This window comes from Leuciscus leuciscus (assembly GCF_965113295.1).
Source record: "Leuciscus leuciscus genome assembly, chromosome: 7".
NCBI lineage: Eukaryota > Metazoa > Chordata > Actinopteri > Cypriniformes > Leuciscidae > Leuciscus > Leuciscus leuciscus.
In genome coordinates this window covers 27,277,366-27,292,321 of record NC_138731.1, presented here as the reverse complement: position 1 = coordinate 27,292,321, position 14,956 = coordinate 27,277,366, and the positions used below count along the sequence as shown (strand labels likewise).

The window sequence follows — 14,956 nt, the reverse complement described above, 5'->3', positions numbered from 1 at the left end:
GGTGTGCACTTATCTCCAAACATGGAAATGAAATCTTCAGTCATAAGTGTAAGGGGATTTCCATAGTAATCAGTATGTGGACAAGCTGGTCATAGGAAGTATATGGTCAGTCCCGCGCGACAATAACAACATCCTCTACTTTCATCCCACACATCCTCAAAGCTATTTTCTGGGCGTTTGTAAATGCATCTGGACACAACTGAAGTGGCCCACATCTTTACCCCGGCCCAGGACACTGTCCTGTCCGCAACAACATACTCGTCTGTAACATTGTGTGCATGCTGATGGAGACGTTTCATCTGCTTTCATCTGAGTAATATGTGTATAATTAAAGTTTTTAACAGCCAACACATAATGGGTCAAAATGCGACAAGACATATTAGGCAACATTCCCATTTGAAACTATATTCTCAAGAGCATCTGACTGAGCAGGAGCGCGCGCACAGCGTGCTAAACACAAATAAAGCATCACTTCACTTTACCTGCTTCAACCGTATCCGTTAGGTCGTAATTTGTTGCTGTCCGAGGGAATTCTTTCAGTTTTCTTGAGCTGAGGTTCATAAATCCAGAGTTCGCCGCATCCTCCAGAGCTCTCTCCAAGCCCCGGCTGAGAGGCAGGTTCGTGTTGGAGCCCAGTCCGCTCAGGTTAGCCTGTAATGCGGCAGAAGTCAGCTGGGAATGAGGACGGGGCTCCGGTCCCAGCGTCGCCATATTCGCCCCGTCGGGGAATAAAAAGCTCGTGGAAAGGCTCTGCGATCGCTATATCCTAAAGAAAATGTGCTGGTCTCAACATGCAGTGGGTGAATTTCCTCCTAGTGCGCTGCCTGACTGTCCATTACGCGTCTGCGCAGTTTGTTTATGGAACTGAGCTCGTGCCAATAACGTGTTTACTGGACTTTACTACAGCGCCATCTGCTGTACGTTCACAAATAGCGATGGTTACTAGTACTTCACTAGATGGAGATTCTTATAAAATATTAAACCTCTTAACCTTTTGAAATTCATGATTTTTAAACACGAAATATTCATATGAAATATTATTAAATACACAATAATGCATGATCTCTATTTACCCACAGTGTAATATATATATATATACACACACACACATATGTATTCTAAATATACTGTAACTTAAAATTAGAAAAAATTATTAGTAGACAGTAAAATGAGAGTGTTATAATATGCACTGTTATATTGTAATATTATACATTATAATATTATTTTATTATGCGGGACACTATATCAATAATTGTTTAGATGCTTCAGATTGCAAAATTTAAATATGGTCATAAATGGTAGGCTACTCATAGAAATAAATAACATTTTTATGAGTAGACCAGATTTAAGGAGATCATTCTGAAAGTGTTTGTACAAGTGAGTCTGTATAATGAACTCCAAAAACATTTAATTTATTATCATTTATGTTAAATGTGAAAAATATACAATATGCCTGACTTCATGCAAGTGTACTAAGGCTAATGACTGACTTTACAAGAACACATTTAAAGGAAATTTTAGGTAACACTTTATTTTAGTGTCCTTGTTACACACCCTACATGTACAGTAGTAGTTACTATAGTCATAACTATAAATTATGCATAATTGCATGCAACTAACCCTAAACCAAACCTAATCCTAACCTCTAACCCTAAAGTACTTAATATTACTCAGTACTTAAATGTATAATTACAATGAAAAATAAAGTGTAACCCAAAAAAAAAACAAAAAAAAAATTCAACAAGCAAAACATTAGACACAAAACATATTAAGAACATTTAATCAATCATATTCTAATTTTCCCCATTAGATTAGTCATCTAATCAAGCTGTTCTGCTTTTCTAAGGAAATAGTACACTGGCTTATAATGTATTTACAGACCAAGGAAGTGAAACTGCATGAGACGATTCAGATCATATCATAAACGAACTTTTCTCCTATTTTCACGAACAAAATATGGTGAGTTTTACTGGTTTTTATCTCTTTATTAGATCACATATCACATAGAACTGTTTACTCTAAGCTGTCGGTCAGAATCATTGAGAAACATGCTTGCTCCAATACAAATTACAGACAAACTTGTGCAGTTTTGATTGTTCAGCCAAAATTTCAAATGACTGTAATTTACTGACCTTCATGTCATTCCAAACCTGTATGACTTTCTTTCTTCTGAGGAAAACAGGAAGATATATATACATTGACTTTCACTGTATGGACAAAAACAGTTAAAATATTTTCCTGAATATCCCTAATAAGTTGGGAGCAACATAAGGGTGTGTAAATGATGATACATTTTTTTTTAAGTGAGTCGTAATTTCTCTTAGCACAGTACATAGACAGAATGATGTTAAAAAATAAAACTAGGCCATTTAATCAAAAATATTTCCCATTTCCCTGGTAGTGTCATGTCCTCTCTCTTCCTCCAGGCAAATGCTGGTAGTAGCAGCAGCAGTATGGTCAGAAAGCTGCACTTTGTTAACTGGATAGTGAATTCTGATTTAAATGAGAATCCCTCTGACAGCATTGATGATGATGATGATATCGATGAAAGTGGACTGAAGATGTGCGATGAACAGGATTCAGACCTGCTCGACCCTGAGGAACACCATCTACCCCGGAGCAGCCCTGTCATATCCCGCAAGAGACATAACACAGAGACAGAAAAAACGTCTGATCTGTCTTTGACACCTCCAATATGGGAACTATCCATCTCTCCAATGACGAAATCCAACGATTCAAGTGCACATAGATTCAGTCGCTCAGAGAAAGAGAGAGACCTTGATCTCAATGATTCACCCAATGGCTCTTCAGGACAGACACAGTTCCTCGCAGGTAATCATGGGCAAGGAATTTCACGTGTCTCTCACAACACTCAGCTTCACAGTCAGTCTTTAGTGTCTGGACGGTTACATGAGGATTTCCAGTCAAAGACTAAAAGAAGAGCCTGCTCTGACATTCTACCAGCATCTAGGCAGAGGAGCTCAGACCAAGCTAAGAAATGTGGATCATGTGTTGATGTACACGCCACTGAAGACATCTACAGTTTGGACCAGGTAGGTATGCAGTAAAAAATTATTCATTGAATTTAATTTAAATGGGACCATGCACCTTTTTACAAGATGTAGCTAATATAGGCCTAAGTCTCTTCTGTGAAGTTTCATCTCAAAATACCCCACAAATTATTTATGACACCATGGTGTAAATGCCCATTTTCGAGTGGAAGGAAAAATATACTGGTTTTGTGCATGTATCTTTAAATGCTGCTCCCCACCCTACTTTCCAGAACTAAAACAAATGTTTGGTTTTGATAATTAGCATCTTTATCGTAGTCACGCTCACGTGACATTGCAGTTCATTATCATCATGAAAGTTTACTATCTGCCTGCGTTTTAAAGCCATATCAGTTTAAACTACTGATAATTGGTTTTCTGAGCGCACACATCTGAAGCACTCGCACAGAAAGGAGTTAAACTACGTTCTCTTTCACGTCTTATTGCGCTTAAAATGTAAAATACACACAAGGTTATGTCAAAAACACACAAAGTCCACATAAACACAGTCAGTTATGTCTGTGAACGTAGCAGCAAGTGAAGAAATCACATATGTATATTAGATCTGTGTATTATAGTGACAGCAGCGTAATATACAACAGCCTACCTACTGCTATGCTGTTAATATGACTCAAACAACCAAAGAAAAACAGAAAATTACTCAATGTTCTTGATTGAATTAACTTTAGTAACTTATATGTGACCCTGGATCACAAAACCAGTCACAAGTAGCACGGGTATATTTGTGGCAATAGCCAACAATACATTGTTCGGATTAAAATGATCGATTTTTCTTTTATGGCAAAAATCATTAGGATATTAAGTAAAGATCATGTTCCATGAAGATATTTTGTAGATTTCCTACCGTAAATATATATAACATTTATTTTTGTGAGTGAATGCAGCACAATCGCGAACATAAATGGACAACTTTAAAGGCGATTTTCTCAATGTTTCGATTTTTTTGCACCCTCAGATTCCAGATTTGCAAATAGTTGCATCTCGGCCAAATATTGTCCTGTCCTAACAAATCATACATCAATGGAAAGCTTATTTATTCAGCATTCAGATGATGTATAAATCTCAATTTCAGATAATTTACCCATGTGACTGGTTTTGTGGTCCAGGGTCACATTTAATACATTTCTTACTTGAATGCTGCTGTTAAATGCTCTGGCGATGAGATAAACATGGCGGACTGTGTACAGCTCACTGAGGGCGGGGTCTATGCTAATAGAGCAGAGTCCCTTAGCAATAGTGGGCGGGGTCTAAGCATAACATGCTAGAATCTGCAAATGCTTATTCTGAGACACTGCTTTTGATTTATGGGAATACAAATTTAGGAGTGGGTGGATTTTTTACCATTATAGGGTGGTTGTGTACACACACTGCTGACACACATTTATGTTCAAACACCATGTAAAAGTGAATTTTGCATAATAGGTCATCAATAGTGCATCATTTTTGATAGCCATTTTTAAGACTATACTGTTCATTTACTTATTATTCCTTAATAATAAAAATGTTTTATTGGTAACATAATATGTAAAGTCATTCAAAAACTTCCTGAGCATTTGCATCTTCAGAGCCTATAGCATAAAGTATGTATTTTATTGTTGTTTGTCTGCAGGAAAATGCTCATTTTGTAGTTGTGGATATGGTGCTGGAAGTTCTGGAGGCTGTGAAATGGGTTGTGTGTCTGCAGCAGTTAAAACACACACATCCACATCAAGACAGATGTGAAACACACAATTCTTCAAAAACAGACTCAATCTCTTCCTTTGACAGCGGGTTTGAGGGTAAGATCGGATTGTGTTGCAACAAAATCCTGTGTCATCCGCATGTGATGTGGTCCTGACAAAGATCAGATAATGCTGACCTGGTCTCTTTAAAACAGCTGGTCATCAGTACTGTATTCTGCAGGCTGTATTTTGCTGAAATAAGTATTTACTTCACAATTAGAAGTAACATTTTACAATAATGTTCAAACGTTAACATTAATGAATGCATTAGGTGTCATTTAACTAATGAAGAATATTTTCACAGCATTTATTAATTTAGTGACTTAAAAATATACTGTTTTATAGTCTATACTGGTGCTATAGTCTCTCGTAATACTCTCACTTTCACTACACAACTTGTGGCTCAGTTATTGACTGTAGTGGAAATCACCTCAGAAGACTCCATTTTAGTAGGTCTTTTACCATAAAACTATTAAGTATTTACTGTGTGCCGTTGCCCTGTTTGGCTGATTATTTAGTACATTGTACTATTTTTCTTAGCGGAAGCTTTAAGATAATACAAAGGTAAAATTATTAAATGATTTAAACTCAATAGTAATAAGCAGGATAATGTACAATCAGACAATCATTATCGCAAAACTCAGTTTAAAACTTAGTATATGAAGAAATTAACATTAATCAAGATTAATAAATGCTGTGCAAACATCGTTTTGTGTTATTTAATTGTAGCTATTACATAATGTTGAAGGATAAAACCCTATTGTAAACCAGCCAGTTAAAAAAAAAAATGTTTCTATATAATCATAATGAAAAGCATGTCACCCCACCATGCAGATTGTTTAATAGTAAAAAAAAAAAAAAAGAAATATATATATATATATATATATATATATATATATATATATTCTGAAGCAAATTTAAATAAAAAAATCTTGTCTGTTTGTTTCTCTGTCAGATGACAGCGCCTCCCAACTGTCTTCAAACAGATACTCCCTGGATTCATTTCAGAGGTACAGTATGCACTGAATTCTACATGCACAAGTTCATGTAATCATGTTTACATTTTTTATGCACAAGTTCCAGACATAATTGTTTTATTCCCAGTTGTCTCCAGAGCTATAGAATGCAGTGGTCTGCTGAAGATTTAGCCCACCATTTGGTGTCAGAGTTCAGGAAGCAGTGGTTCCCCTCTGAGCTACTGCAAAACCCTGTCAACCTCAACTCTGCTCTGCAGGAAGTGAGAATGGTTATGCATAAACAACACACACATTCATGCTCTGAGAACACGCAGGTGCAGCCACACACACACACACACACACACACACACACACACACACACACACACACACACACACACACACACACACACACACACACACACACACCCACCCACCCACCTCTCTTTCTATTCCACATACACACATATAACTGTTTTAAGGAAGGACATATATTTTTCACCAGAATTAATTGATCAATTCTAACTGTTTTTTTTTTTTTTTCTGCAGGTTGCTTTGGCAGAGGACAGGATCAGTCTAACTGAAGAGATCAAGCAGAAGACCAGAATGAGAGGAACATTAACCTGGGCTCCACCCAGATTTCAAATCATCCTCTGTGTCCAGCCAACACAAAGGTGAGCAAGACCACCATATACACATTAACAGAGTTTCTACAATTATTCAGACACTTAAAGGAGTGTCAACTGCAACAAATATTTTGTAGTAAGACTCACATCTTTATATGTAATTTCATAGTTACTTCTTTGTCTTTAAAATATGATAGCATTTATGGTCAACTAGAATTTGATGTCATTTCTATTGAAACTTGATTGTCATGAATTTAAATATATTTGTAATTGATGAAGTTAGTACATTTAAAATACTGTAATACTGAATAACACACATACAGTTAAAATAAAATCAAGTACTTTACATGTGATTTAGTTATTTAAATTATTACAAAGTACACTTATTTAAAAGTGTGAAACAGTCATGAAAGTGTAGGCTACTCTATTTTAGTACAATTAAGTGGTCTTTCACTGTTATTATATTATCTGCAACTTAATACAAATACACTTTTAAGATTTGAAGTAGACTACAAGTGCACATTCAATAGAATTAAACGCATTTCTTTTTCACAAGGGTGTTCATATAAATATGTTTTCAGACGCAGTGATGTCATCACTTCCCAGTACTTCCTGTGTGCAGGTTGTGGTACTGAAGTCGAGCCCAGTGAGTAATGAAGCTGCTCTTAATGTGATCCATGTGATCCAAAACTTTTAGTCCTGTGACATTAAACCTTGAATATTCCTCTCTCCCAAGGGTATATGAAGAAATTGCGCTATTGTGACTACCTGGGAAAATACTTTTGTGATGGCTGCCACGGTGGTTTGGAATCAGTGATTCCAGGTCGGGTTCTGAATAACTGGGATTTTGCACGGTATCCGGTCTGCAATTTTTCAAAACAGTTACTGGACTCTATATGGCAGCAACCGCTTTTCAAACTTACAAGTGTGGCCAAAAATCTGTACAGCCAGGCCAAAGAGCTACAGCGTTTCAGAGTGAGTGTTTCATTCTGCCCTGTTTTTGTAGAGTATCTGTATGTCTTTTGCCGGGGTGATATCAGGTCAATCAGGTTGCATCCTGTAATATTAATTATGTTCTCTCATTTACTTTAGGAACTACAGGAGCAACTAATATCCATCAAAAAGCTTCTGAGTACATGCAGACTATCAGCTGGGTGATTTGTCTCTTATAGCACTCTTGTTTCTGGCCAGTTTCGGTATAGAGAATTCATAATGGACATTCTTGGCAGTGCCATAAACAATCAGGATATGATGTTTCTTTAAGAAAGCTGGGTATGTAGTGAGTAGGTTTTTCTTTGTTGACCCCTGTTTCTCTAACCAGAGTCCTTGAAGAGTTTGAACAACTTCCTGCTCACCTGATGCAGGAACTCCACCTCTTTTCCATGGATGAACTCATCAGGGTGAAAAAGGGTCAGCTCTGTACCATTGCAAAAGCCTTGCTGCAGTCTGCAGTTGCTCACACAGACCTTTGTGAGGTTTGTCCAGCTATTATTTAGATGCCTACAAAGTCAATTCATGTAAATGTGTTCATGCGTGATTATAGGATTCTACGATCACAGTCGTGGTCTAACATTGTTTATATATAAACAACGTAACTGTGGAACACTATACAGAAGAAAAAAAAAGAAAACAATGAACAATGTAGATCATTACGCACTTACTGTTATGTACTATCTTTGTATTTATACAAAGATAGTACATAACAGTAAGTGCGTAATGATAAATCTCAACAGTCACCATCTCTCTTACAATCTTCAGCTGTGTCAGGCCAAAGGTTTTATCTGTGAGTTCTGTCATGGGAAAGAAGTGCTTTTCGCTTTTCAGAGAGACACCTGCACACGCTGCCAAGGTCAGACATCAACATACTAAAAGCATTTCCAACACTCTGTTTTCAAAATAACTCAAAACAATGTTTCTGTCCAACTTGGGTTAATATGCTTTAGCAGTCAGTGTAAGAAGAGAACTCAATAATACAAGCTGTATAAGGCCATTCCTGTATTTCATGAAATGACAGTTGCCTTGTACCTTGGATTTTTTTTTTTTTTTTTTAGATTGCAGAGCCTGTTTCCACATCTCATGTTTCCGTGATGAATCGTGTCCCAAATGTGCCAGACTCCAGAAACGAAAGAAAATCCAGGAAGGGATCAGTTTATGAAATCCACATGTCCCTTGCTGCATTTTAAAGTTGCATGCAACAATTTTCAGGTCTTCAGAGTTCTTGAACTGTTCAAAATGCCTACTTGAAAGACTGATATCATTGTGTAAATAACATAGAATGTTATTGTTTTCTTGGCAAACAAGCACACTAACTTTTTTTATAAAGCTTTACTTGGGGCAAATTGATTGCCAAAATTACTGCTCAACTGTGGATCAGTCATAATTTTTTTGAAAGACTGATATATATTGATATGTTCTTTTCACTAAATGTATTTAATGTGTAAATATTGAAATGGTTTAGGTTTATTTAAATCGTTGTCAGTTTTAAACATGTACTAATTCATATTATTAAGGCTAATATTAACTGAATTAATATTTCTCAGTTTTATATATGTTTAAGATTTAAAGTCTGGATAAAGGGTAAACAATATTCTATAGACATTTAGTGAGACAAACATCCTATTATTTTTTAAATGAAATAGAAAAGTATTGTCAGAAGTGGGATTCGAACCCACGCCTCCATTCGGAGACCAGAAATCCCGCTTCACAGGAAGGACTGAACCTTGAGTCTGGCGCCTTAGACCGCTCGGCCATCCTGACATACGTCACCTTACGCACTAAAGCCTTTCTGTCTTGTCACTACATTTCATCATCTAACTCTAACATGAATAAAATCGGTACTGTTGCTTAGTGTTTTTTTCCCCCCATATCATATGAATTACTCTGATTGTTTAGAATATCAGGGAACCAAATTGTTTTCTTTTACGACGCCTGCTCACATTAAAACTGCTATTTTAACAAGCGATATAATTCTCGGTTAGTTGCTTATTTCATATGCTTTATCCTTTACGAAACAAGACAGTACTGTATTCAGAAACAGACGCGCATCGCTAACGTTAGCATTAAGGTATAAATAGCCTTTAGGCTACAAGTTACAGCCATAGACATCATATCTATGGTTACAGCGGTATGTGTGCGAAACAAAAGTTTAACTTACAGCTCCCACAAACAGCTGAGAAGTGACAACACAGACAACATGAACATTTTGTGTTTTGGGATTTCTTGTGGGTTTTCATTGTACATTCGCGTTTTTACTTCTTAGTTTGGGATTATAAACATTCTACAATGATTCATTTTTAAATACATAATTTAAAGACAATTTAGCATTCTCGTTCTTATCAATGGCACAGCACTGTTTTATGATTATAATAAATAATTTATCAAGAAAAATGTTGATTCACAAAATAAAAAACAACAACAAAACAGTGAGCATTTATAAAATAATAAGATGAACGAAGGTCTTACGGGGTTGGAACAACATGAGGGTGAGTAATTACCATAGACAGTATAAGAAGGTAATTACTGACAGAATTTTCATTTTTTGGGTGAACTAACCCTTTAAGTATTCCCCTTGCTACAGTCTATGTATGATATTATCTTAAATGTTTACATTCGATCGCCCCCTGGTGGCTGGCTGCAGTATAAGTCAAAACCCCCTCCGTGTCAGTGTACAGTATCACGCTTTAGTTAGTTATGCAGTGGAGACTGTAATGGAAACTTTCTCATAAATATTAAATCACAAATAGAATCAAAGAAATGTATCTTAAACTCATTTATAAATACCTTGCAATTACTATCTTGTAAACAAATTTAATTGTGATATTGGTATATTTTGTACGTTTTGTGGTTTAGATGCAGAAACATGTTTTTGTTAAACATTTCATTTATTCTACTTGTCCTCATTCAGCTTGTTTTTGTTCTTAAGGCTCACATCATTCAACTGTTTTGAAAATGTGTTTTTTTCCTCCTACTGTATGATATGTATTATCATAAGGAATATTATTTAATTAATCTGCTACTTAGCTAAATTTACTATTCGTAAAAGTAAATTTGGAAGAAATAAGCCTTTGATTTAAAGACAGAAGTTCAACAACACCTAAAACAATTCGGTTGTTAAGTCGTGACGTAACCACTCTCCGATACCGGGTCCAAAGTCCAGGTCCTCTCTACCGCTTTCGCTAGTGTTTTGGTTATTACCCAGCTAGCAAAAATTGTGCGGGCCGAAAGCGGCCCGATTAAGGCTAAAACAATCGGCCAATCCTCGGCATGAATCTAGGTCCGATTGCTCTGCGAGCGCTCGGTTTTAACGCGGCCCGATTAAGGCTAAAGACACTCGGCCGAGCGCTCGGTTTTAACGCGGCCCGATTGCGGAAACCCGAGTGAGAGGACGTATAGCTCGCCTCCAATCCCGTTCCTTATTTGGGCTTATTTGAACTTTGATTTCCATTCATATCAGGTTAATACTAAAATTGCTTAGCAGCCGTTATTTATGCAAGATAAACAAAGTAAAACAGCACAAGGAAGACAGGTTTCATGTTTAATGCATTTTTTATTGGACCACACTACAAAAATAGGATAAACACTTTTTAATAACAGATTTGAATAGAATAGAAATAATATCACAGCATTAATGTAGAATCAAGGAGTTCAAATACCATTTTCCAATATCAACATTTTTAACTTTGAAACATTTAATTCTGTCCCACTGCATTTGAGTTGTCTACGCACACACACTTTTTAATAACAGATTTGAATTGAAAAGAATAGAATAGAACAGAATAGAATAGAAATAATATCACAGCATTAATGTAGAATCAAGGAGTTCAAATACCATTTTCCAATATCAACATTTTCACTTTGAAACATTTAATTCTGGCCCACTGCGTTTTTGAGTAGTCTACGCACACACTTTTTAATAACAGATTTGAATTGAAAAGAATAGAATAGAAATAATATCACAGCATTAATGTAGAATCAAGGAGTTCAAATACCATTTTCCAATATCAACATTTTTAACTTTGAAACATTTAATTCTGGCCCACCGCGATATTTGAGTTGTCTACGTTGTCTGCCTGTTCGCCCACTGACTTCGGCCACCATCCCTATCAGAGGCTAACCACAGACACCCGGTGATGAGCAGCTCTGTTTCCTCTTCTGTAGAATCTTTGGTCAGGGCATTGCGGCGGACTGCATCTGAGAAAAACACAAGATAGAAGAGGGCAGCATGACCACGTGATGTTACTCAGCAACCACCAAAACTTAATTTGGATGCAGGGCTCTACACTTACATTTCTTTTTAATTTAAAAAGTTTAGGAGCACAGTCAAAAATTTAGGAGCACCTTCTGATCAATGACAAATTAACCTACCCATTAAAAGGCGGTATTTGATAAAATGACTTGCCGGGGCATTTTTTTTTTTTAAAAGCGCATATTCTTAACTAAATCACAGCCTTTGTGATTTCATGATAGCACTATGCTATATTATGATTGTAAATGGTTTTAAATAGATCGCGTAGCCTTAGAAAACGGTGTAATAATGTTATTCATGGATTCAAGTCTGTGGAATGCGCCACTTCCGGTATTTTGCCGGTTACTCAACACGGGTAAATTGCTATTGAGGATTTTTTTTAATCGAGTGCTCGACTTTAATCGAGGAATCGTTGCAGCTCTAGTTTCAATGGAGGGTGCACCCATAGAACCTGATCAGGTCAGTCGCACTGGTGCTCCTAAATACTTTGTCACCGTCACAGCCAGTAAATAAATAAATAAATAAATAAATAGGTTGCACTGTAGAGCCCTGGGATGTCACCACAGTGCAGTTATCCAGCACTGACACTCACCCAGAACCACACTTTTAATGAGTCTCGCCAGCGAAGTGTTCATTGCTCTTTTCAGGACCTGCCCCACAGTGTCTTTAAGAGTCATGCCTCCGACCATTCCAAGGAGAACAGTCTGAAACAAAGACATGTAACTCGTTAGTTATTTAAGGAATATAGCATGAGTGAGAGTGGGGACTGACTTTTAGGAATGATCTGATTAATGCATAATTTAACTCACCAAATTCTTCTTCTCCTCTGGATTCTTTAACGTCTCCTCCAAACATTGTAGCTCCTCAATAGTTGAAAGTAGGAGCCCAAAATGTGTTGGGTCTGGCGTGAAGTCTGGAACTGCTGGAGATTTGTAGGAGCTGCATCAGGATGAGCAACTGCTGCTCTCTGATAGAATCAAGCTGGATGAGGATCTCCTTAGCAATTGCTGTAAGACACAAGAAAAAGCAGGCATAACAGATTAGTAGCAAAACATTGTACGTAGATATGTCAGAGTAAACCGAGAGAGTTCACTTTGTAGAATTCCTACCTGTAGGCACAGCCTCCTGAGAAGACCTGTCTTTTGTGTCTTCCATGGTGTTGCTTTCCATGGTTGTGTTGACATTTCTGCCTTTATAACTGAGGGGATTATAATCAGAGGAAGGTTAAGTTTAAAATAAAAATGTTGAATGTAATATATTTTTCTCCTGGTCCTTATTTTAAATAGGTCATAAAAAATATCAATATTATCGACTGATATGAAACGCTTACATCATGATACAGTTTTCAGTCATATCGCCCAGCCCTAGGGTAGCTAATAAACTTTTCAAACCTGTCTGTACAGACCGCATTTAGCCAAAGGTAATGTTGATGTTAGCTATAAAGTGCGATTTCAGTTTGCGCCATAAAAGTACAACTAGAGGCCAATTCACACCGCAGACAAACGCCAGCAAACACCAACAAAAAAAAGTCACCAACAAAAGTTGGTCGTTGTATTCAGAATGTTATGAAAAATAAGTGTCATGTTCACACTGCCCCAACAGAAACCGACAAACTCAAGCACCCACGGAAAAACACGAGATATTCATTCATTTTAACCAATACAAGTAAAAGATTGCAGCTTTCAGACACAACTTTCTTCTCGTTTTATATTGTTAAATGTCGAGAGTGCATCTGTTACAGGCCCCTGTGCAAAAGGCCATTAAATGCACTTCACGACGTCATACACAGCGTTCACAAAATGGCGGACGGTCTGCACATAGATCTTCACAACCCAGAACATTAATACACAAAATATTTGCAGCATGAACATATGTTGTATCATACCTGTAAAACCAGGAGCAAACGTGTCAGCGTAATCATAATCCCCAGCAACTGTGAGGTCGCCGGCGCAGGCGCAGCTGCTCCTCTACCGTTATAAGAGTCCTCAGTTCATTTTCATAATAAGAGTCCCGATCTCACTCAGCAACAGACATGACCCAGCTTTCAGCAGACCAAAGTCCCACATCATTCCTCTATTTACATAAGTAAAATAAATATTTTCTTACAGGATCAAAATGTGCACATACTTTAGGACAAAACGTGTTTGTTGGCGTTTGTCTGTGCGGTATGAATTGGCCTTAAGCCAGCTAACATTTGTTCCACTTTATTTTCTTCCACAGATCAAAGACTGTGCTCGTAAATATTATTCACGTAAATTGCATTCAATAAAAATGGTGTCTAGCCTAGCAACTAATTCTTTGCCAACTAGCAGAACGAAAATATGAGCTGCTAGCGCAAAAACAGCGCAGCTAACGTTAGTCAATGTTAGCTTCGTTAACTTCGCGCCATAAAAGCTTTCATATTACCCCCATTTGCACTACTTTACTCAGACAAAAATGTTATATTGTTGTCCTAATTAATAGAATTCGAGTTCTGAATTCTTTCTTTTCGTTTCATCTAGGGAAGCACTGTCAAATGAACATGAACAAAGTTTAAACGGATCGATAATAATCAACATTTAATCAGCAACAGTTCGAAATATGTAGGTCGACGTAACTCGATTGAAACTATGCTCGGCGTGAAATGTTGATGCTTTTTAAGGAAATTGAACACAACTTACCTCAAGTTCACTGTAATGACGCAGGATCGAAAAGGGATGATTTTAAGTCAGGCGTTGAGTTTTATCTCACCGAAAGTTGTGCACACGTCTTGCGTGCTGACGCTCGCTGCAGCAACTGTTGAAATCGGCTTCATACTGGTAAACGCATCTGAGCCGAGCGCCCAGAGTTTAACCGTCACTGCTGGTAAACATTTGAAATAGCCAGTAAAATGAATTTTAGACTCAGTGTTAATTTTAGACTACCCAACTACTCAGCCGATGCGCGACTGCAATCACCGTGACTGTGCGAGTGATGTCGAGCGCCCATGCATTTTTAAAATACACGTAAAGAATCTTCATGACAACTAAATATTTTTGCTATGGTTATAAATATTAAAAATTGCTCTGTGCAAAATGACTCTATTATTATTATTATTTACCGCATCTATTTTGTTTTGGACAACGACATTCGACGAGTATAACATACTAAGATACAGTCAGGAATTTACGTCAATTTTAAAATAATTTTTATGTTAATTATTGCCAGAGGTGGGAGTAAGTCACACATGTGCAAGTCACAAGTAAGTCTCAAGTCTTAACCTTCAAGTCTCAAGCAAGTCCGAGTCAATTTTGTGAAAAGCAAGTCAAGTCAAGTCAAGTCACTGCTTTATGTCAAGCAAGTCAAGTCAAGTCGTAGC

At 37.0% G+C, this 14,956-nt stretch overlaps 2 protein-coding genes and 1 long non-coding RNA gene across 15 annotated transcripts in view; 1 reads left to right on the top strand and 2 right to left on the bottom strand.

Moving 5' to 3' along the window:
* Positions 1-857, bottom strand: part of lrch1 (leucine-rich repeats and calponin homology (CH) domain containing 1) — a 55,064-nt gene extending 54,207 nt beyond the window's left edge. For 4 of the 7 annotated variants that reach the window (XM_082175099.1, XM_082175101.1, XM_082175097.1 and 1 more), the window contains exon 1: positions 483-856. In XM_082175099.1, coding sequence (XP_082031225.1) covers positions 483-711 — 229 coding nt within the window. In that variant the 5' untranslated portion in view covers positions 712-856. Of the gene's footprint in view, positions 1-482 lie in introns of all 7 variants that reach the window. The other 3 variants (XM_082175095.1, XM_082175098.1, XM_082175096.1) reach the window with 1 other exon arrangement.
* A 971-nt stretch (positions 858-1,828) lies between these two features.
* On the top strand, positions 1,829-8,670 carry rubcnl (rubicon like autophagy enhancer). 4 transcript variants are annotated; one of them, XM_082174907.1, is made up of 12 exons: positions 1,829-1,959; positions 2,402-3,053; positions 4,681-4,849; positions 5,748-5,802; positions 5,897-6,029; positions 6,298-6,422; positions 6,956-7,020; positions 7,111-7,349; positions 7,467-7,528; positions 7,696-7,849; positions 8,133-8,223; positions 8,426-8,670. In XM_082174907.1, exons 2-12 carry the CDS (start codon positions 2,406-2,408, stop codon positions 8,527-8,529), a joined length of 1,845 nt encoding a protein of 614 aa, XP_082031033.1. In that variant the 5' UTR covers positions 1,829-1,959; positions 2,402-2,405; the 3' UTR covers positions 8,530-8,670. The 4 variants fall into 4 exon arrangements, 3 of the variants coding, with proteins under 3 accessions (XP_082031033.1, XP_082031034.1, XP_082031032.1); XM_082174908.1 differs by having other exon boundaries at positions 1,836-1,959; positions 2,427-3,053; XR_014207333.1 differs by lacking the exon at positions 1,829-1,959 and adding an exon at positions 1,978-2,275 and having other exon boundaries at positions 2,309-3,053; positions 8,108-8,223.
* Positions 8,671-10,900: 2,230 nt separating this feature from the next.
* LOC309502221 lies at positions 10,901-14,692 on the bottom strand. 4 transcript variants are annotated; one of them, XR_014207203.1, is made up of 5 exons: positions 12,950-14,692; positions 12,729-12,817; positions 12,429-12,626; positions 12,212-12,323; positions 10,901-11,564 (listed from the first exon to the last, which is right to left on the bottom strand). It is a non-coding gene; the product is annotated as an uncharacterized lncRNA (long non-coding RNA). The 4 variants fall into 4 exon arrangements; XR_014207204.1 differs by having other exon boundaries at positions 13,505-14,692; XR_014207205.1 differs by having other exon boundaries at positions 12,729-13,692; positions 14,280-14,692.
* Between the last annotated feature and the right edge of the window lie 264 nt (positions 14,693-14,956).

Bases quoted from the DNA above. Each gene is read 5' to 3' on its own strand.
- rubcnl (XM_082174907.1), top strand. From the start codon at position 2,406: ATGTCCTCTCTCTTCCTCCAGGCAAATGCTGGTAGTAGCAGCAGCAGT. The intron at 5,803-5,896 runs GTACAGTATGCA...TTTTATTCCCAG, and splicing joins TCCCTGGATTCATTTCAGAG to TTGTCTCCAGAGCTATAGAA. The intron at 7,850-8,132 runs GTTTGTCCAGCT...TACAATCTTCAG, and splicing joins CTCACACAGACCTTTGTGAG to CTGTGTCAGGCCAAAGGTTT.